This window comes from Scyliorhinus canicula, chromosome 18 (genome assembly GCF_902713615.1).
Source record: "Scyliorhinus canicula chromosome 18, sScyCan1.1, whole genome shotgun sequence".
NCBI lineage: Eukaryota > Metazoa > Chordata > Chondrichthyes > Carcharhiniformes > Scyliorhinidae > Scyliorhinus > Scyliorhinus canicula.
This window is the reverse complement of record NC_052163.1, coordinates 51,713,358-51,735,448: the sequence shown is the minus strand read 5'-3', so window position 1 is coordinate 51,735,448 and position 22,091 is coordinate 51,713,358. Positions and strand designations below refer to the sequence as shown.

The 22,091-nt window shown below is 48.9% G+C and overlaps 1 protein-coding gene across 1 annotated transcript in view; it reads left to right on the top strand.

The window, feature by feature from the left end:
• LOC119953293 (dynein heavy chain 9, axonemal-like) overlaps window positions 1-22,091 on the top strand; it is a 686,444-nt gene that overhangs the window by 166,063 nt on the left and 498,290 nt on the right. The window contains exons 20-26 of the mRNA XM_038777408.1: window positions 406-1,276; window positions 1,622-1,752; window positions 2,451-2,577; window positions 8,909-9,061; window positions 10,270-10,395; window positions 11,720-11,959; window positions 13,901-14,061. Of these exons, the coding sequence (XP_038633336.1) occupies window positions 406-1,276; window positions 1,622-1,752; window positions 2,451-2,577; window positions 8,909-9,061; window positions 10,270-10,395; window positions 11,720-11,959; window positions 13,901-14,061 (1,809 nt within the window). The remainder of the gene's footprint in view (window positions 1-405; window positions 1,277-1,621; window positions 1,753-2,450; window positions 2,578-8,908; window positions 9,062-10,269; window positions 10,396-11,719; window positions 11,960-13,900; window positions 14,062-22,091) is intronic.

The following is a 22,091-nucleotide window of genomic DNA, read 5'->3' as shown; positions in this document are numbered from 1 at the left end:
CCTCTGGGCTTGTCCCAGGCACCGGTATTTGGCACTGTTTGTACTCACTTCCTCCCGAGACCTGATTCAGAGGGTTAGACGTGCAGGAATGGGAGGCAAGTGTAAATGGCAGCAAAAAAAACAGCTGGGCCCATTTCTGTGCTGTAGACTTGACATACTCAGTGTGAATCCTTTGAGCCGTCACAGTTCCAGTGAAAATAATCCCAGCATCTCAAATCTTTTCCTAATAGCTATAGTTTCCTGCTTATTGATTTTCTTTGGTGAAATCCATGCTGTATTAACTCTGTGGCCTTTCTTGACTGTGTAACTGTAGTCTATGCATCAAAGTAAACAAAGGCTGCAGTGCTTTCTAAAATAATTTGGTATGTTGTCTTACTGCAATGATTCATTGTTCTACTTGATCAGGTTCAACAGTGTACAACCTTACCAGATGTTGGATGTTGTCCACTGCCAGATCAGCCAAATGGAAGCCACCATGCGTACCATTAATGAGTCTGCCGGTTTATTTGAGGTTAATGTACCAGACTACAAACAACTAAAGCAGTGCAGAAAAGAAGTGTGCCATCTGAAAGAACTCTGGGATATGATCTTTCTGGTGGATTCAAATATGAATGACTGGAAGACGACTAAGTGGAGGGAAATCAATGTTGAGAACATGGATATGGAATGTAAGAAGTTTGCGAAAGACATTCGTGCCTTGGATAAGGAGGTAAGGGCCTGGGATGCTTTCACTGGGTTGGACAACACAGTGAAGAACATTTTGACTTCCTTACGGGCTGTGGCTGAACTTCAGAACCCAGCCATTCGGGACAGACATTGGTATCAGCTAATGCAGGCTACAAATGTGACATTTACTATGGATGATAGCACAACCCTCGCCGACCTTCTGAAACTAAACCTGCACAACTTTGAAGATGAGGTGCGTGGGATTGTGGATAAAGCGGTGAAGGAAATGGGCATGGAGAAAGTGTTGAAGGAACTGAACACAACCTGGAGCAGCATGGAGTTCCGGTACGAGGGCCACTCACGCACGTCTGTTCCATTGCTCAAGTCTGATGAGGAGCTCATTGAGACCCTGGAGGACAACCAAGTCCAGCTTCAGAACCTGATGACTTCCAAGTACATTGCCTTCTTTTTGGAAGAGGTATCTAGCTGGCAGAAGAAGCTGTCTGTAGCTGACTCGGTCATTTCTGTTTGGTTCGAGGTGCAACGCACATGGTCACATCTTGAAAGCATCTTCATTGGATCTGAAGACATTCGATCTCAATTGCCTGAGGTATGAAAAATTTTCTATGAAAAATATCACTGATATTATTAAGCACAATTAAATGATTTGAAAGTGTTTTTTGCATTTGAATTTGTGATTCTCAGTCGGTTGGATGGCTGGTTCATGATGGGGAGTGACACCAACGAGTGTGGGTTTAATTTCCGTATCAGCTGAGGTTCTTCTCAAGCTTACCCCTCATCTGACGTGTGGTCACCCTCAGGTTAAATCACCACCAGTCAGTTCTTAAAGGGGAGAGCAGCCTATGGTCCTCTGGCACTGTTGTCAAGGTTTCCTGTCCCAATAATAAGTACAAATGTATAAGAAAATTTACTATTGTCGCATATGCCCATTTAGGATTCTAAGCGTTTCGATGGAATTGATGTAGATTTTAAGGAGCTGGCTTGGGATGCTGAACGAACTCCAAATGTAGTGGAAGCCACTAACAAGCCAGGATTGTGTGAAAAGCTTGAAGACATCCAGGTCAGGTAGGTCATATTTTGATTGAGTGAACAACAAAAACAGATTGAGGGGTATAGTGAGAAAGTGGGCGGGCGGGGTTGAGCTATTAGAGAGACCTTCTGGCCTTTGCTGACCCTTATAAATTCTTGTGGTTGAAAATCTCTTGTGGCCATATTCTAGTCTCAGGCCTAAGATGTTTCTGTACAAGAGCTCTGGCTACTGTACTCACCAAGGACGTCCCTTAACAGGATTAAACAGATAATGTGGGCAGTGGGCAAGAGCAGGAATTTACAAACTTTGTCTAGACAACTTGACATAATGTTTCACTATGCCGAAAGATAATTGTCCTGCTTTCATTGGTGCCAACTTGGGTCTCTGGAAAATTGGAAGGAATATCTAGCAGAGATTAAATGGTAATTTTATCACAGCTGCAGACTTTCAAAGGGCCAGTGTGTATTGTAAAATTGATGTTTCCATATGAAGTGACGGTCTACAGGGCCCACTGACCTTTGAGTTAAGTTTCCATTGCAGATTCCCAAAGAATGTGGTTCTTTCTTGATTATTTACAAATAAACCAGCTTGGCCTAGAACAGAATCCAAAATCACTGCGCAAGGGAAGCCTGCAATAAAGTCCTGGGTCAGAGTTACTGCCCATAAACTGTAGATAGATCAAATCGCAGATAAGACTTTTCATGCCCTGTTGACCTTTTCTTTCCCTGCACAGACTGGCTCTCTGCGAGAAAGCACTGTCCGAATACCTTGATACTAAAAGACTGGCATTCCCCAGGTTTTATTTCATTTCCTCTGCTGATTTGTTGGATATTCTGTCCAATGGCACCAACCCTCATCTGGTGAGTGGCATAGATCAAGAAAGGCTAAAAATTAGTGTTGGTAATCTCATTGTGCAAACACCTCAAATTTTCCTCTACACAACAGTAATGGATGGACTAAACCATTCAAACAGAGCTGACAATGACTTGCAGGCAAAAATCATTTGGAAGAAAATAAATCGCACTGTTGCGTGAACTTGCCTTAAGTGCACATTAATAAGGATTATCAGATATCAATTTGGCAAATGGTTTGTTTAACTGGTCTGGGTGTCGCAGGGATAAGCTTAGTTCAATTAGCAGCACTTTCATTCCTAAAAAGGTTCCTGCAAGCGCTGAGGGACTGCAACACCGGTCGGGATTTTCCGCTCCAATTTATGGTGGGCGTATTTGGTGGTGTGACTGGAGAATATCACAGGAAGGCCTTCGATGGGTTTACAGGTGACGTAAATGCAGGGCTTGATTGTCCCCTTGCTCCCCAGCAGTGATAGGCGGTGTTTCCTGCCATCCACCATGATTATAGCATGTTCGTAAACAATTTGGGGTCATCATGCACCGAGAAACAACACGCTATCGAACTGGTCCATTCAGGGTCTCAGTGGGGAACTCACCAACGAGCCCCAATTAGTCTGTTTTTATGCACTGAGGAGTTCAATGTGACCCCCAAACCCAACCCGACCTCACCTATAAAGGAGTCTTCAGTCCCCCCCATACCCCCCACTACCCGCACAGGGAATTCCTGGGCCAGATCCCCATCATGGGAAAATGCCAGCTTGGCAGTTTGGCACTGCCAGTCTGGCACCTTGGCAGTGCCACTTGGGCACCTTGGCATTGCCAGGCTAGCACCCTGGCATCACTGTCAAGATGACAGCCTGGCAGTGCCACAGTGCCTAGATGGCACCAGCAGTGCCAGGGTGCCAGTCTGTCCAAAGGGCAAGCACCTGGGGACCCCCAATCCCCTGGGAGACCTCCATGAGTGCCGTTCCATCGGGTCCTTGTTTGTGGAGACCAGCATTGAACGGCACTGGCCCGACATCTCCAAGGCGAAGGGGATAGATCCCAATGCCTTGGTTAGATCGTGGTAATGCATAATGCTGTCTCGCTGCAAATGCAGATTTGCTAAAAAGTGATCCGTCCATAATGGGCATCACAACGCGCCATCTCACGAGATCGGGTTAGATTTCGCATTGAGAAAGGGCAGCATGGTGGAGCAGTAGTTAGCACTGCTGCCTCAGGGCACCGAGGACCTGGGTTCAATCCCGGCCCCGGGTTACTGTTCATGTGGAGTTTGCACATTCTCTTCGTGTCTGCATGGGTCTCACCTCCATAACCCATAAAGATGTGCAGGGTAGGTGAATTAGCCACGCTAATTTGCCCCTTAATTGGGGGAAAAAAAAGCATTGAGTGCTCTAAATTTATTTTTGAACAAATTCTCGCTGCATGGTGAGCCAGGTAGATACCGAAAGAGGGATCTCTCGGCATCTACCTCTGGCATTGTGCCGCCCTGCGCTGCCATTCGGGTGTAACGTGGCTGGCAGATTGTGCCCATTGGAGATTCAGAGAAGGTTCATTGGGGTGATTCCTGGTGTGGAGAGATTGTCTAATGAGCAAAGGTTAAACAGGTTGGGACTCCGGTACTTGGAATTTAGAAAGGTGAGAGTGATCTCATTGAAACATATCGGATTAAAATCATGGAATAAGTTTTTTTTATAGGTGATTATTAGAATCATAGAATTCCCACAGTGCAGAAGGAGACCACCAGACCCATTGGGTCTACGCCGACCCTCCATAAGAGCACCCCGCCCAGGCCCATTCCTCCGCCTCATCCCCGCAACCCCATCTAACACCCGGACACTAAGGGGTTATTTACCATGGCCAATCCGCTAACCTGCACATTGTTGGACTGTGGGAGGAAACCCACGCAGACACTAGGAGAATGTGCAAACTCCACACAGACAGTCACCCATGGCCGGAATTGAACCCGGGTCCCTGTGCCACCGTGTTGCCCATTCTTAAACGACTTGACAAGGTAAATGCTGAGAGGATACTTCCCCTCATGGGAGAGTCTAGGGCCAGGGGACATAGTTTCAGAATAAAGGGGTGCCAATTTAGGACTGAGATGAGGAGGCATTTCTTCTCTCAGAGGATTGTGAGTCTTTGGAACGCCTTGCCACACCGAGCTGTAGGTGCACTTTTAAGATAGATTCTTGATCAGTAAGGGTACCAAGTGTTACGGGGAAAGGTAAGGAAAATTGGACATGAGGAATATCAGTCAGCCACAATCCTATTGAATGGTGGAGCAGGTTTGATGGGGCAGAACAGCCTACCCCGGTTCCAATTTCTTACGGTCACAAGATTGTCTGATGAGGAAAGATTAAATAGACTGGGGCTTTATCCCCTGGAGTTTAGGAGAATGAGAGGTGATCTCATTCGAACATACAAAATTCTCACAAGACACAATAGGGTAGGTGCAGGAATGATGTTTCTCCTGGCTGGAGATCTAGAACCAAAAGACAAAGGGCGGAATTCTCCGCAAGGCCCGTCACCGTCGTGAAACCCGGAGAGGTTCACGACAGCGTCGGAGGCCACTCCTGGCCCCCTATTCCCCCCCACACACCCCCCCCCCCCCCAGGGGGCTAGGAGGGCCGTTCCGTAAATCTCGGCCGCCGGGCCTTGTCGCTGGCGTCAAGGCCTGGCGCGCCGAGAATGACGCGGCCGGCGCGCCTAATGACGTCAACCGCATATGGGCAGGTTGGCCGGCGCCAACCCGCGCATGCGCGGTTGCCGTCTTCCCCTTCGCTGCCCCGCAAGGCGTGGCGGCTTGATCTTGCGGGGCGGCGGAGGGGAAAGAGGGTGTCCCTTTGAGACGCCGGCCCGACGATCGGTGGGCACTGATCGCGGGCCAGTCCCCTCCCGAGCACGGTCGTGGTACTCACTCCCCTCTCCGCCCCCCCACAAGCCACAAACCAGGTATTGGCGCCATGTTCACACCGGCAGCGACCAGGTGTGCTTGCCGCCGGCGTGAACCGGTCGGGAACGGCAGGCCGCTCGGCCCATCCGGGTCGGAGAATCGCGGGCCGCCGTGAAAAACGGCGGCCCGCAATTCTCCGAGCGGCGTGTCGCAAAATGCGACACGTCATTTTGGGGGGGGGAGGGAGCGCGGAGAATCGCGCCCAAAGTCTCAGAATAAGGAGAATGTCATTTGGAACGTAGATGAGGAGGAATTCCTTCACCTGGAAGGTGGTGAATCTTTGGAATTCTCTGGCTCATAGGGTCGTGGATGTTTGGTCATTGTATATGTTTCAAGACTAAGATCGATAGACATCTACATATTAAAAACATGAAGGGCTCCGTGTGTAATGTAGAAATTATGTTGAAGTAAAGATCAACTGTGATCTCATTAAATAGTTTCAAAGGGCTGAATGGCCTTCTCCTGCTCCTATTTCTTAGGTTCTTGTTAGCACGGCATTCTAAGTAATTAATTTTGTATGAAGGACTTTGGTGATTGATAGAAATGTGTTACTATGCTTTGTAAATGGAATATTTCCTTTCAATATGATTTCCGATACATGACAAAATTTCAAGCTTCAGTAGAGAAACTCACCACCTGCCCTTTATTGTTTTGGAAGGCGAGCAGGCATTCTGGAGGGATGGATAAAAGAAAGCTCAGCAGCAACAAAACGCTGATGTAAAATTTGTGACGATACCATCAGTAGTTTGAGGGAGGCATGAATTTTCAACAAGAATGTTAATATTGACTGCCTCGACAAAATCAGTTCAATTATAATTCATAATTTTCCAGAAGAATGTATCCTATTGATTCTACCCAACTCCTCACCTCAAGGATCAAAATTCTTGGTTTAAACAGATTTTTTTTAAAACGCAAAAAAATGTTGCATTTACTTATGAAACTATTAATTCACTTTTAAGATTGAGTGTTGGAATGGCTTCATTGTTAATCAAAATTAATTAAGATACTTTTGACAATATTATGCCAGATAAATAAAAGCCCATTAACAATTGCTGTCAAACAGAAAGATATCTGGGTGATTTGTTTCACTGATTAATGTGGACTGTGAAAATAGGTGAAAGTTATATTGTCTTCGTCTAAAAATTAGTTGGTACAGGCTAACAACTTAATAATCCATAATAGAGAAGCACGACATGTGTGATCACTTAGTAAGAGGAAGGAGAAGGTTGGTTTTAAAATGGTTTGCCAGGTTTCGTGAGCCACAGAGAGCACCAAACAAAATCTCTCTTAGCTCTGGCCTGACAGAACTCCCACCACTGGAGTGCAGGGTAGTGCTCATGTAGTATTATTGGGTGGAAATTTCCCTGAAAACTGGTGAGTATCTCTCCAGATGCACTGCCGAGTTTCCAGACCAGATTTTCTAGTGCTCTGGCAAAAAATAAATTGGGCCAACCTGGCAGTGCCAATCTGTGCTGGGGGGCATGTCCCTCTCCCCCTGGGGGCTAAAGTTACCTCGGCGGGATGCCCGCAACTTTTTCCCGTCCTCTCAGAGTTGTTGTAAAGTCACGACGGGAGATTTCAATATTCCGTGAGTGGGAGTATCACATGGCGGGGAGGCCCTTTAATCATATTCAAATTAATTGGAATGCATTTAACTGAAAGGGCGGGTACCGCACGAGGGGCAGGGAGAATCAGGAAACGAGATCTCGCACGTGGGAATCTTGGGTAGGATTCTCTGTCCCACCAATCCTGTTGTCTGGCATGTCGTACCCTCGCCGGTAGCGGGATCCTCCGTTCCGGCAGTTGGCCAATGGGGTTCACCATTGTGGCCATCCCATGCCTTCAGGAAACCTGTGGGTTTGGATGCGCTGCCGGTGAAGCGGAGGATCCCGCCGAAGGAGAATCCCGCAATTCATTTCTCGACTCTCACGAGACTGCAACGAGTGCTCATCGTCGCTCGCAGCAAACACGGGTGCAAAAGTGCCCCATAGTATTCGTATCAAGCTTAACTGTTAGAACATAGAACAGTACAGCACAGAACAGGCCCTTCGGCCCTCAATGTTGTGCCGAGCCATGATCACCCTACTCAAACCCACGTATCCACCCTATACCCATAACCCAACAACCCCCCCCTTAACCTTACTTTTATTAGGACACTACGGGCAATTTAGCATGGCCAATCCACCTAACCCGCACATCTTTGGACTGTGGGAGGAAACCGGAGCACCCGGAGGAAACCCACGCACACAGGGGGAGGACGTGCAGACTCCACACAGACAGTGACCCAGCCGAGAATCGAACCTGGGACCCTGGAGCTGTGAAGCATTTATGCTAACCACCATGCTACCCTGCTGCCCCTGTTGTTGCTTAAAGTTTCCTTCTCCGAAATGCAGACATTGATTCTGTAAAACAGCCGGAATGGGCTTTTTTATACGATCAGAGTATTTTAAGATTTATTGTCAAAGCAGATAGGAGAGCACATTGGAGCTGAAATTGTGGGTCTACAGAGAGCTTGTTATCGTTTAGCTTCCCTCTTATCCAGCAGGTTTGTGAACTCAGCTGCATTCGTTGAGCAGAGGTTGTGAAATTCTCAAAAAAGGCGCACTTTCTCATTCTGTTCCGACCTATAGCTTGTCATGAGAGAATTAAGCTGGCTGACGTTCAATCGAAATTTGGCCGATCCCTGTGTAGAAACAGTGGGAAAACAGCTACTATTGAACACAACATATAATAGAGCCCATCTGCTGGGAAAGACAGTTGTACTTCTACATTGAATCATGAGTCAAAGGTCACAATACCATAGCTATGTGTAAATCTATTTTAGAAACATGCATAAACTTCACTGAAGAGCACATTGTGATTGAGAAGGTTTGGGGTTTCTGCTTAATATTTCCGATCAGATGTTTACCAAAGTCCTATAGAAGAAAATGGAGTGCAAAACCTATCCATCTTAATGGTGAATTGCATTGGGTTGTTAAGATCTGCAATGTAGCCAAGCTTTAATACTTGAGAATTGCATTAGTTTGATCAGTATTGCGCGGAGGAAACGTTTTTCCGAAGCCATATGAGGGTGCTTAACAAACTGAGTAGACCAGCTCTGCCCAATCTCTACGCTCGCCATGAATACTTGGAAGACAGAAATATCAGTTTGAAAAAGCTCACAGTTGTGAGGCACCTTTCATATACTTGGAGTGTGAACTGAGATGTGACAACTAAAAGATCACACATCTCTGCGCAGGAGACGAGGCTTTAGTATGCTGCAGCTGTGGGGAAATTCAAAATTGGGTGTGTGAAGCAGAAATGACTGGTTCGGGATGGGTTTCAGCTTGTGTATGCGACAAAACTGATCAGTGCTCTTTTTCACACATTTCCTGGAAACAACAGGTTCAGCGTCACTTGTCCAAGCTCTTTGACAACATGGCAAACATGAAATTCCAGACTGAGGCAGACGATCAGCCAACTAAAACTGCCTTGGGGATGTACAGCAAGGAGGATGAGTACGTGGACTTCAAAGAGCCATGTGACTGCTCTGGGCAGGTAGGAAAAGCTCATGTGTCTGGTGAAGATATTGAACAGCTTCACCTTTGATAATAGAAAGAAGAATGGCTTGACCATGGAAACAAGCGTTCCCGTAAATGAGGGAACACATGTCGGCTGGGATTTTCCAGTCCAGCCTTGGCAGGATCTGCCGCAGGAGAATTGACAGCTCAGCCAAATGTCCTTTGACTTTCGATTGGACCAGATGATCCTGGCGATGGATGGGGCTGGAAAATCAAATCACATCACATGTTTCCACTGCTGAAAAAAATGGGTATTTTTGCATTGCGTAGTGTAACTGCTGTGGCTGAAGAATTGCACCATCTCTTTCCTTCATTTGCCTCCACATATCTATTCAGAGTCATGGGGCGGGATTCTCCGGCCGACAGAATACTCCATTGTCTGCATCTCGCCCATGGTGATCTTGCATTGGGTGGGATGGAAGAATCTAGCCCATAGAGTCATACGGTACAGAAGAGGCCTATCGGCACATCGAATCTGCACAGACAAAACTACACTAAGGGCTCGATTCAGCTAAATGGGAAGAAAGTTGCCGAGTGAGCTCGTTTAGCTTCATGTTTCCTGGCACTTTCAGTACCGTGAAACACATGGCTATACAACGCAAATCGCTTTGTATAAGGGGCCTCAGTGGGAACACAGGGTCGAGGCCGCACGTAGTCAATCTAATCTAATCTAATCCTTGATCAGGAGGTGGCTGCTCTGATTGTGTTGCCCTTTGTTTTGCAGTTCTATCCCCAGGTTGTTGGCGAATCCCATGCCAATGGTCTGGGTCTTCTGTAGTCAAACATTTAAACGATTGCTGTGTTTGACCTCCTGCGAACTCTGCAGCATATCTCCAACCTGGACAAGCTTGCGTTGTACAGTTGTGGTTGGGACCAATCTGTGCAAAGGGAAGCTTGGTTAGTTGGCCACTACGCCCATAGAGTGGAAGGAATGTATGATTTATTAATTTTCATGGGTGATATGCCTCTTACTCTGAACAATGAAAGCTGGTCGGACTCATAACAACTGGCACATGGAAAAGTTGAGCTGAACAAATTTCTGCTTTCATTGTTTTCTGATCCTCATTGGCAATTTCTCTCAGATTTAAAATTCGCTTCTACCTTTTTAGGTTAACTAATATGATTGCAGGATTGTGACTTATTTGCATGATAACCAGGCAACACTTTACTGACTTTCACTTCTAGGTTGAGATCTGGCTAAATCGGGTGCTTGATTCCATGAGAGAGACAGTGAGACATGAAATGACTGAGGGTGTGGTGGCCTATGAGGAGAAGCCCAGAGAACAGTGGCTTTTTGATTACCCTGCCCAGGTAAGCCAGAATGAGCAAGTTGTGAGTCTGACCTTTACCTCCGATACTATTTTACCTCTTGATTGCATTTGAATCTTCGCACCATATTTCAGCTAGCAACAATTGATAGATAGATTTTGCTATGATTGCCTGGGCACATAACACTGTAAAAGCACAGAGAAGATAATTGGGTGAACAGAATCACATGATGAACAGAGCCTGACTATCTACCCTCCCATTCAATTAAAATAAATTGATGGAAATTAGATGGTCTCTGTTAATGACACCTAGGCCGGGATTCTGCTCTAACCGGCGGGGTGGGCCGTACCGGCGCCGAGGATTGGCGTGAACCACTCCGGCGTCGGGCTCCCTGGAAGGTGCGGAATCCTGAGCACCTTCGGGGGCTAGGCCGGCGCTGGAGGGGTTAGTGCCATGCCAACCGGCGCCAAAGGGCCTCTGCCGGCCGGCACGAGATGGCTCATGCGCAGGAGCACCAGCGTGTTCTGGCGCTTGCGCAGAACCGCTGGCATATTTCCTGCGCGTGCGCAGGGGGTTTCTTCTCCGCACCAGCCATCGTGGAACTTTACAGCGGCCGGTGTGGAGGGAAAGAGTGTCCCCACGGCACAGGCCCGCCCACAGATCGGTGGGCCCCGATCGCGGGCCAGACCACCATGAGGGCCGGATCCCCCTGCGCCCCCCCGAGGACTTTGCAGGCCGCCCGCAGAGCCATTTCCCGCCCGTACGGACCTGGTGTAATATATGCCGCCGGGACTGGCCGGAAACGGGCGGCCGCTTGGCCCATCGCAGAGCGGAGAATCGTCATGCGGGGGAGGGGTGGGAGGGGCCATTGCCTGCGGCCCGCGACTGGCACGGTGTGAATCCAGCCCCCGCCAAAAACCCGGCGCCGGAGATTTCAGCAGCCGGCGTCGGGGCGGGATTAATGCCGCCCCTCGGCGATTCTCCGACCCGGCGGGGCGTCGGAGAATCCCGCCCCTGATCCTTGACACCCAATTTTACTCTCTGTACTCTACCAAGTGACAATTTACATCCAGGGCATAAAATTCAGTCCTCCGCCACAGTGTCTACTAGATTATTTATTATCACTTATTTCAGAAATCACCAAAGCCGCGTGGCCTTTTTGGGTGAAGTTTGCTTCATTATTATTCTCCACATTGTGGCCAGTCAGCGAATCATTGATTACCATTTAAAATTGTATAAACGTTTATATGGGTTATTGAAAAACCACTTGATATAATTTATAACGACATTTAAAAACATAAACATTACACTAAAATTGGCGGGGTAGCCCATTTAAAGTTGTCACTTTCTTTCTTTCTTGAAACAGGTAGCACTTAGTTGTACTCAGATTTGGTGGACGACAGAGGTTGGCATTTCTTTTGCCAGACTGGAGGAAGGGTATGAAAATGCCATGAAGGACTATTATAAAAAACAGGTGAACCAGCTGAATACGCTCATTAGCATGCTAGTTGGCCAACTATCGAAGGGTGAACGGCAGAAGATCATGACCATCTGCACCATTGATGTCCATGCTCGCGATGTCGTCGCAAAAATAATAGCCCAGAAGGTGGGTGGTACTGAGTGGCAACAAAGTAATGACCATTTTATTAAATTTCACTTCAATTTTCATCACAGTGTTTTTCGCTTTCTTTCAAATACTGTATTTGTAGCTTTTCCCTTTTCTCCTGTAATTATGAACATTTATAGGCCGATCTATTCACTACCACAGGAAGCAGTTGAGGCCAAAATATTTTCAATAAACAGATATATCACTTTGGATGAAGGGGATCAAAGGATATGGTGGGGGAATCAAAGGATATGGGGGAAGGCGGGATCGGGCTATTGAGTTGGATGATCAGCCATGGCGGAGCAGGTTCAAAGGGCCGAATGGCCTCCCCCTGCTCCTAATGCCTATGTTTCTGTGATCCTTCACAGCATGAAAGAACCCAGCCACTGGTGCAGACAGGCCACTGTGTATCAGTGCCAGTCCCAGCCTGGATAAATGGGGAGGGTTAGGGGCAGGAAGGACACCCTATTGTAAAACTGCCCATCAAATTAAAAAATGTAGTTAATCCAAATGGTAATCAACCATGATTGTATTGTGTATCAATCTCAAGCCTATTAGTGAAGTATTAATGTTGACACTAATATTTTTCTTGATAATAGGTTAATTTACAGGATGCAGCATTGCATATTGCTGCACCCTGCCGACCAAACCAGTGTCCTAACAGTCTCTCTTTATAAATCCTCGAAGTACTTAATTAAACACCAGGTCTTCCACCTGCGTATCTTAACAATATACCGTATATACTCGCGTAACATGCGACTTTTGAGCACCTAATTTGAAGCCTAAATTTCGGGGGTCGCATGATACGCGAGGTACAAAAATCGCGGGTGTGAAATGCTGGCCAAGATAAGTCACATAGCATCCAGCTGGCTTTACTAGCGTCGTTCAGCCACTTGCCGTTTCCATTCATAAAAACATGAATGGAAACGTCAAGTGGCTGAACATCTTCCCATCAGAATACTACTCTTCAGATTTTGACCACAGCATTCTGATGGGAAGATGTTCAGCCACTTGACGTTTCCATTCATGTTTTTATGAATGGAAACGGCAAGTGGCTGAACAACCCGAGTAAAGCCACCTGGAAAGCTGTTCGAATCGCGAACAGCTTTCACAGCAGAATCAACTCTGCAGAAACCACACACAATGATACCATTTGGAAGTTTTAGTTTCCAAAATTAATTTCCAAAAAAGTCACTCGCATGATACATGAGGTATACCATAAAATCATGTTTTGGAGACGAAAATTTAGGGGTCGCATGATACGCGAGATCGAAGGATACGCGAGTATATACGGTAAGTAACATACCATTAATATTGTGCTGACCTCATGGAGAAGCTGAAAGAGAAAGGAAGCAATGATAGGCAGAACCTTTACATCTTAATGTATTGGTTCGACAGAGACAGCTAGAGCTGGCCTGACCAATCTCTTATTCTGAGACTGTGACTTATTTCTTGACATTCCAGTCAGGGAACCATCCTCCCAGCATCTGCTCTGTCAGGCCCCTTCAAAATGTTATGTTTCAATATGGTTGCCTCACCTTTTTCTAACCTCCGATAAAATAGATCGTGTTTATACCATCTCACCTCATATGGTAATCCCCCCCATCCCAGAAATCAGTCTAGTGAATGTTCATTGATCCCCACCTAAGGCCAGTACATCCTTTCTTAGATAGGAGATGAAAAATGTACACAGTGCTCTAGGTGTGGTCTCATCGAGGCTGTACCTAATTGCAGTAAGACCTTTTTGCTCTTTTACTCCAATTCCTTTATAATAAAGGCTAACGTACCATTTGCTTTCCTAATTGCTCACTGTAGCTTGGAGAAATCCACCTGTTGACGTGGAATTCTTGTGATTCTGTTCGTACTGGAGACGTATGTTTGCTTTGATTGCAATGTGCTCTTTGTGGAGTCAATTGATGCTTTTCTTTTGTCTTTATATAGGTTGAAAACTCTCAGGCATTTGTCTGGCTCTCTCAGCTCCGCCATCGCTGGGATGATGAAACAAAACACTGCTTTGCCAACATCTGTGATGCCCAGTTTTTGTACTCCTATGAATATTTGGGCAACACCCCTCGATTGGTAATTACACCATTGACAGATAGGTATGTTAATATAGGCTTACAGTTTAACATGTCAAGTTGTATTGCCCTCGGTATTGAACAGATTTAGAACCCAAGAAATTTGATGGTCCCAATATTGCTTGGGTACACGTTCTGTGCTGGAAGTGCTCTGCCTGGCCAATACATAAAAACTGAAGTAAAGTTCATCAGGGTACGAGCCTAAAGCCAGTGTTAGACTTTCTGCATATGCATGTAGGGTTTGGATAACAGTTACATAGCCTGTCCTGAAATTGAACTGTTCAGAATGCAACCTGTCCTAGGCCTGCTGTTTTCAGGACACCCAGTCATCAAAAACGGAAGGTTAAGAAAAAGTTTGTTTGAATACGGAAACTTGAGGGGGTGTCAAGTGTGTCTTCTGGCTAATCAACAGTCCCAAGGATCTTTTCAGTCCTCCGTTTGGCCCACTACTGACAGCCTTCCCCCTCCTGATTGACTCCCTCAACTTAATTACTACCCCCATCTCAAACCTTTCATCTCCGCCACCCTCTGTTGATTAAGGCCCTGCAGGACCTGCCTGAGGATTGCTGCCATCACATTGCTGTGTACTTTCAAATAGGATTCGCTGGTGAGCTGCCTGGGGATCTGCAGAAGGCATCTGTAGCTTGCCAGTCTAAGTTAAGTGAGCCCCGAGGCTTGAGAGAGTCTCGGGCCTAGCAGCCTAATATTACTCCTTATGATTCTTTCAAAACCGTTGTTTCAGGAGCATATCGGACATTTATGGCATTTGGTCAGCAATTATTTGGATCCTTTTGCCTCTGAATCTCCCACATGGAATCAGATTTGAAACGAAGCCAGGTTGGTGCTAGTCAGGGTATATATTCTATAGGTCCCTCAGCTTACCTTGCAGGGTGGAGTTGCATCTTGCAAGGTTTCATTCAGCATCCATCGCACTTGCCTGGTTGTCAAGACATCCATTCATGATCCTATGTTTGATTCCTGGCCATCTTTACACAGTGCGCTTGTTATATTGGAAAACTGCATAAATGCTGCTCTGCCTAAATGCTATTGTGTTTTACTTTGAGGCAGAGATTGAGCATAATGGTAATTATATGGGTTATGTAATCATTTATTTGGACATCTCTTTGTGCATCTGATAAGCTGACAAGATTCCTTAGTGTTTCAGTGTGTGTTGTCTCTGAATTCCTTGCCTAATACCCACATTTATTTATCATACTGACAATGCATTAATTTTATGTCAACTTGTTAGTATTACCTATACAGTTCAATAAGATTATACCAGCTGTAACTCAATAAAATGATGCCGGCGGGGGGGGGGGGGGGGGGGGGGGGGGGGAAACTCATTTAACTGAAGGAATTAAATTATTGTGAGTTATGATTTATTTCCTTGCGATGTTGCACTGCATGACTCGAAGCATATCCCATGTGAGAGCTGATGTTTTATCTTTTTAATAATTTTTCTCATCCAGGACAGATCCCAGCCTTTATGAGCAATGATTAACTGCAATTTATTTGAAATGGAAATCAGAGCAGATTCCAGAAATTCCGTGAGACTTTTTAACATTGGCCAGATTGTTTGCCGTCTGCTCTTGTTTCGGCTGCTGGCTAATGGGCTGCACGGTGGGCACTGCGCCAGTATGCTGCGCTGGGCCAGTGGCTCCTGAGAGATGGCATTTGAGCAGCAACGAAGTATGAAATTATAAGAAACCGTCCAAGAGCTTGCAAGGGGGAGGAGGAACTGAGTTGGGGCTTTGTGCACAGCAAGCTACCAGGATAACGAGCGTCGTTTTTAATTTTGATTTTTTTTTTGGTTTGAAACACAAATTTAAACCTGATTCAACACAATGGGGAGCGAACTGACTTCATTAAGCAGCTACGCGTGCAAGGATAGACACAGGTTTTCATCAACATCTTGGCAAGATGGTGGCTTTTACCTGGGCCGTGTAGTGCTCATTTATCAGGCAGTTTGCAGCTTCCTAAATTCCCGAAAAGCCAGGCAGGAAGCAAGTGAACCCTCTGTGGTGATCCACTGTGTAATTGTGTGTGTGCCTATACAGTAGTACCGATACTACAGGTTCGCCGGTAGCCCCTGCCGGCTAGCTCCGCCCACAAGGAGCCGTATAAGTATGCATGAGTTCTCCTGAGCAGCCATTCAACCAGCTGCAGTCGGAGGATAAACATCTAACTGTAATAAAGCCTCTTTTGTACTCATTCGAGTCTTTAGTACAATTGATAGCGCATCAATTTATTACAGTTAGATTTTCCGCATAATGGGCATCAGGATCAAACCAGATCGCTTGCAGCTGGATCTGCACTCGCCAAACGCCAGAAAGGACTTTACTCACCAGCTGGCTTGCTTTGAGGCCTATATCAACTCACCGACCCCCGAGCCGACGGAAGCTCAGAAAATCCAGGTTCTGTACACAAGGTTGAGCTCCAGCGTGTTCCCGCTGATACAGGACGCACCGAATTACGCAGGCGCCATGGACCTCCTTAAAGAAAACTACGTCCAGAAGACGAACGCTCTATTTGCAAGGCATGTACTCGCCACTCGCGTACAACTACCTGGTGAGTCGATTGAAGGCTTCTGGCGGCCCTTATCCCTCTCGTATGGGACTGCGGCTGCCAGGCCGTCACATCCACGGAACATTCCAATATCCTCATGCGTGATGCATTCGTGACGGGGATTGGCAACGACTGCTCGAAGGGGCTGCGCTTGATCTAACGGAGACGAAAGCTTTAGCGCTCTCCATGACGATTGCTTCTCGTAATGTCCAGTCCTACCCCGCTCGCCGCGCGGTCCACCCATCCTACCCCTCGTGGACCCCGCAACCGACCCCCCCGACTGGGGCCACACCTGCCCAATATGCCTGCGCTGCCCGCCACACTGCGCACTCTGGGGGTCCCCACTGCTACTTCTGCGGCCAACAGAAGCACCCAAGCCAGCGCTGCCCAGACCGCGTCGCCACCTGCAAATCCTGCGGCAAGAAGGGCCACTTTGCGGCGGTGTGCCAGGCCCGTGCAGTTGCCGCTATCGCGCCCGATTTCACTCCCTTTCCCCAACCGTTCGCACAGTGGGCGCCGCCATCCTCTGCTCCCGGGGCCATGTGCGACCAGTGGGCGCCGCCATCTTCTCCCCCCAGGTCCACGTGCGGCCCGTGGGTGCCGCCATCTTGCGCCGCCCCCACAACATGCGCACCATGGGCGCTGCCATCTTCTCCCCCCAGGTCCACGTGCATCCAGTGGCTGCCGCATCTTGCCCCGCGCCCGCAACGTGCGCTGCATGGGCGGCGCCATCTTTCCCGTGGCTGCAGCGTGCGCTGTATGGGCGCCGCCATCTTCTCCCCCACAGGTCCTTCGGCCGCCGCCATTTTGTCTCCCCCTCGGGACTGGACCGCTGATCCCGGGTCGTTGCCGCTCCTCATTGGACTCCTCTGACGACCGCCTGCTGCTTGCCTCCATGTCGCTGGACCAGTCCCGTCCTCACAACCCGACCACCGCTTCGACGACGGTGCTAATCAACGTCCACGCGACCTCCTGCCTACTAGACTCCGGGAGCACCGATAGCTTCATCCACCCGGACACGGTAAGGCGCTGCTCCCTCACGGTCCATCCCGCCAAACCAGCGGATCTCCCTGGCCTCCGGATCCCACTCTGTCCTGATCCGAGACTCTGTGGTCAGCCTCACCGTGCAAGGTGTTGAATTCAGCGGTTTCCACCTGTACGTTCTCCCCAATATCTGTGCTGCACTATTACTGAGCCTGGCTTTTCAATGTAACCTCCAGAGTCGCATCCTCAAATTCGGCGGGCCCGTACCCCCACTCACCGTTTGCGGCCTCACGACCCTCAACGTTTACCCTCCCTCCCTCTTTGCCAATCTGACTGTGGATTGCAAGCCCGTTGCCACGAGGAGCAGATGGTACAGCGCCCAGGACAAGGCCTTCATCAGGTCCGAGGTCTTGCGGCTGCTTCGGGAAGGTATTATCAAGGCCAGCAATAGCCCCTGGAGAGCTCAAGTGGTAGTGGTTAAAACTGGGGAGAAACACAGGATGGTCGTGGACTACAGCCAGACCATCAACTGGTACACGCAGCTCGACGCGTACCCCCTCCCTCGCATATCTGATATGGTCAATCAGATTGCACAGTACCGGGTCTTCTCAACGATTGACCTTAAATCCGCATACCACCAGCTCCCCATCCGCAAATCGGACCGTCCCTACACTGCCTTCGAGGCGGATGGTCGCCTCTATCAATTTCTTAGGGTTCCCTTCGGCGTCACTAACGGGGTCTCGGTATTCCAAAGAGAAATGGACCGAATGGTTGACCGGTACGGACTGCGGGCCACGTTTCCGTACTTAGATAATGTCACCATCTGCGGCCATGACCAGCAGGACCACGACGCCAACCTTGCCAAATATCTCCACACCGTATCTCTACTCAACCTCACTTATAACAAGGAGAAGTGCGTGTTCAGCACAGACTGCTTAGCCATCCTTGGCTACGTAGTCCAAAACGGACTCCTGGGACCTGATCCCGACCGCATGCGCCCCCTCATGGAGCTCCCCCTTCCCCACTGCCCCAAGGCCCTCAAACGCTGCCTGGGGTTCTTCTACTACGCCCAGTGGGTCCCACAATACGCGGACAAGGCCCGCCCACTGATACAGTCTACTCAATTTCCCCTCACGGCCGAGGCACAACATGCCTTCGCCCGTATTAGAGCAGACATAGCCAAGGCCGGGATGCATGCAGTAGATGAGACACTGCCCTTTCAAGTGGAGGGCAACGCTTCAGATGTTGCCCTTGCCGCCACTCCAAACCAGGCAGGCAGACCCGTGGCATTCTTTTCCCGCACCCTACATGCCTCCGAAATTCGACATTCGTCTGTTGAAAAGGAGGCCCAGGCTATCGTTGAAGCGGTGCGGCATTGGAGGCATTACCTGGCCGGCAGGAGATTCACTCTCCTCACTGACCAGCGGTCGGTAGCCTTCATGTTCAACAACACGCAGCGGGGCAAGATCAAAAACGATAAAATCTTGCGGTGGAGAATCGAGCTCTCCACCTATAATTACGAGACCTGGTATCGCCCCGGCAAGCTCAACGAGCCCCCAGACGCTCTATCCCGAGGTACATGTGCCAGCGCACAAGTAGACCAGCTCCGTGCCCTGCACGACAGCCTTTGCCATCCGCTGGTCACTCGGTTATACCACCTCGTCAAAGCCCGCAATCTGCCCTACTCCGTCGAGGAAGTACGGGCAGTCACCAGAGACTGCCAGGTCTGTGCGAGTGCAAGCCGCACTTCTACCAGCCAGACCGCGCGCGCCTGGTGAAGGCTTCCCGCCCCTTTGAACGCCTCAACGTGGATTTCAAAGGGCCCCTCCCGTCCACCGACCGCAACACATATATCCTTAATGTGGTCGATGAATTCTCCAGGTTCCCATTCGCCATCCCATGCCCGGATATGACGTCTGCCACCGTCATCAAGGCCCTCGACTCCATATTCACTCTGTTTGGTTTCCCCGACTACATCCACAGCGACAGGGGATCCTCATTCATGAGCAATGAGCTGCGTCAGTTCCTGCTCAGCAGGGGTATCGCCTCCAGCAGGACGACCAACTACAACCCCCGGGGAAACGGGCATGTAGAGAGGGAGAACGGGATGGTTTGGAGGGCCGTCCAGCTGGCCCTACGGTCCAGGAACCTCCCAGCCGCTCGCTGGCAGCAGGTTCTCCCGGATGCACTGCACTCCATCCGGTCGCTACTGTGCACTGGCACGAATAACACACCCCATGATCGTGTGTTTACCTTCCCTAGGAAGTCCACATCCGGGTTGTCGCTCCCGATTTGGCTCGCAGCTCCAGGACCGGCTCTACTACGTAGGCATGTCTGACTCCACAAGGCGGACCCCTTGGTGGACAGGGTACGCCTGCTCCACGCAAACCCCCAGTATACCTACGTGGAGTTCCCCGACGGCTGCCAGGATACGGTCTCGCTCAGGGACCTGGCTCCCTCGGGTGCCACTCCCACTCCCACACACCTCCCCACCCACGCGCCACCCGCGCTCCCAGCACCAGCCCCACCAGGTCCATCCCTCCTTCCCCTGCCCACACTAGAGGACGAGGAAGATTTCGGCATGCTCCCGGAGTCATCCAGCTACTGGCCAGCACCAACACCGCCAGCACCGGCGCCGTCGACGCCGCAACCGACTGTACAGACATCGACACGACTGTTACGTCGCTCCCAGCGAACCGTCAGACGACCTGACAGACTTAACCTCTGACAGGCACCGGGTCAGACGATGGACACATGTTTTTTCTCCCTCCCCTTTGTAAATAATTCACAATTCTGTATATAGTTCCAGGCCACCCCCGCCGGACTCATTTTTAACAGGGGGTGAATGTGGTGATCCACTGTGTAATTGTGTGTGTGCCTATATTAGGGGATGTACAGTAGTACCTATACTACAGGTTTGCTGGTAGCCCCTGCCGGATAGCTCCGCCCACAAGGAGCCATATAAATATGCATGAGTTCTCTTGAGCAGCCATTCTACCAGCTGCAGTCGGAGGATAAACATCTAACTGTAATAAACCCATTCGAGTCTTTAGTACAATTGATAGCGCATCACCCTCTCATATTGGGTCAGGACAATTATGGCATCTTTTACCCATAACTGAAGCACAGATTAGTCCCTTTGGAAATAACGGGTCCATTGACTTGTTGAGTTTCCTGTTCCAACATTGTTTTTTTTTGCCAAAATATACTTTATTCATAAAATAGCTGAAAGAAACATTGCAAAATATTTCAAAACAACATGAAAGTGAAATGATATTCACATTCTCAACACAATTCAAGAGACACTCTGAGGCACTTCAGTACAGTAATGAGAACAGTACAAACATTTCAATGTTTTCGTTACAGAGAGTCCAGCACTGCTTAACTAATATATATTGGTCGTGTTTCACTCTGAGGTGCTTAAGCACAGTTATAATAATAATTTATAATAATCTTTATCGTCACAAGTAGGCTTAGATTAACACTGCAATGAAGTTACTGTGAAAATCCATTAGTTGCCACATTCTGCCGCCTGTGCGGGTACACGGAGGGAGAATTCAGAATGTCCAAAATACCTAACAGCATGGACTGGATTTTCTGATTTTGAGACTAAGTGCTGTTCCGTCGTGAAAACTGTGGTCTTTTTGACCAGGAAAACTGGCGTCAAAAGGCCACAGATTCCCGGTTTTGCTGGGGGTATCAAGGAGCTGTCGTGGAGCTTGCAGCTCTAGCTGCCGATACAGCAACCAGCACTTCCGTTCAGAGGCTGCGCATGCGCACGGCGGCAGCCTGCAGCGGCCGCGCCTTGCTCCATGGTGGATTTAGCATGCAGACCTGGACCGCCAAAGTAGTGCCCTGCATCTGGCGATGTCGCGCCCCAGACCGCCCGCCTACATTGCCTCCAGTCCTGAATGAAGCCCCTCCTTGCCCGCCGATTGCCCTCCCCCGACTGTGGTGGCCCCAGACTGAGCTCGCACCTGCCACACGAGAATCCTGGACAGTGTGAGCACACGTAAGCCATGCCGTCGGGAATCCATTCATTTGGGGGACAGAGCATCGTGGCGCGGGCCTTAGGCAATGGCCTGAGGCCACGGATACTCGGCGTGGTGTACTCCTCGAGTATGCCGATTTGCAGGGGATGGAGAATTGGAAAACCGGCGCCGCTCCTGATTTCGGCGCCAAAACGGATTCTCCACCCTGTCGCCGAACGCGATTTTGGCATCGGGGAGTGGAGAGTCCAGCCCCACATCTTTCAGGACTTGTGGGAGGAAACCGGAGCACCTGGGGAAACCCACGCAGACACAGGGAGAACGTGTAGACTCCGCACAGACAGTGGCCCAAGCTGGGAATCGAACTTGGGTCCCTGGCACTGTGAAGCAACAGTGCTAGCCACTGTGTTACCATGCCACCCATACATTTGCTTGATACAATCAGGACAAGGCTTTCTGCACTGCTACCAGCCTCTCGTTGTACATTGGCTGAAAGGTTTTACACAGTGGCATTTC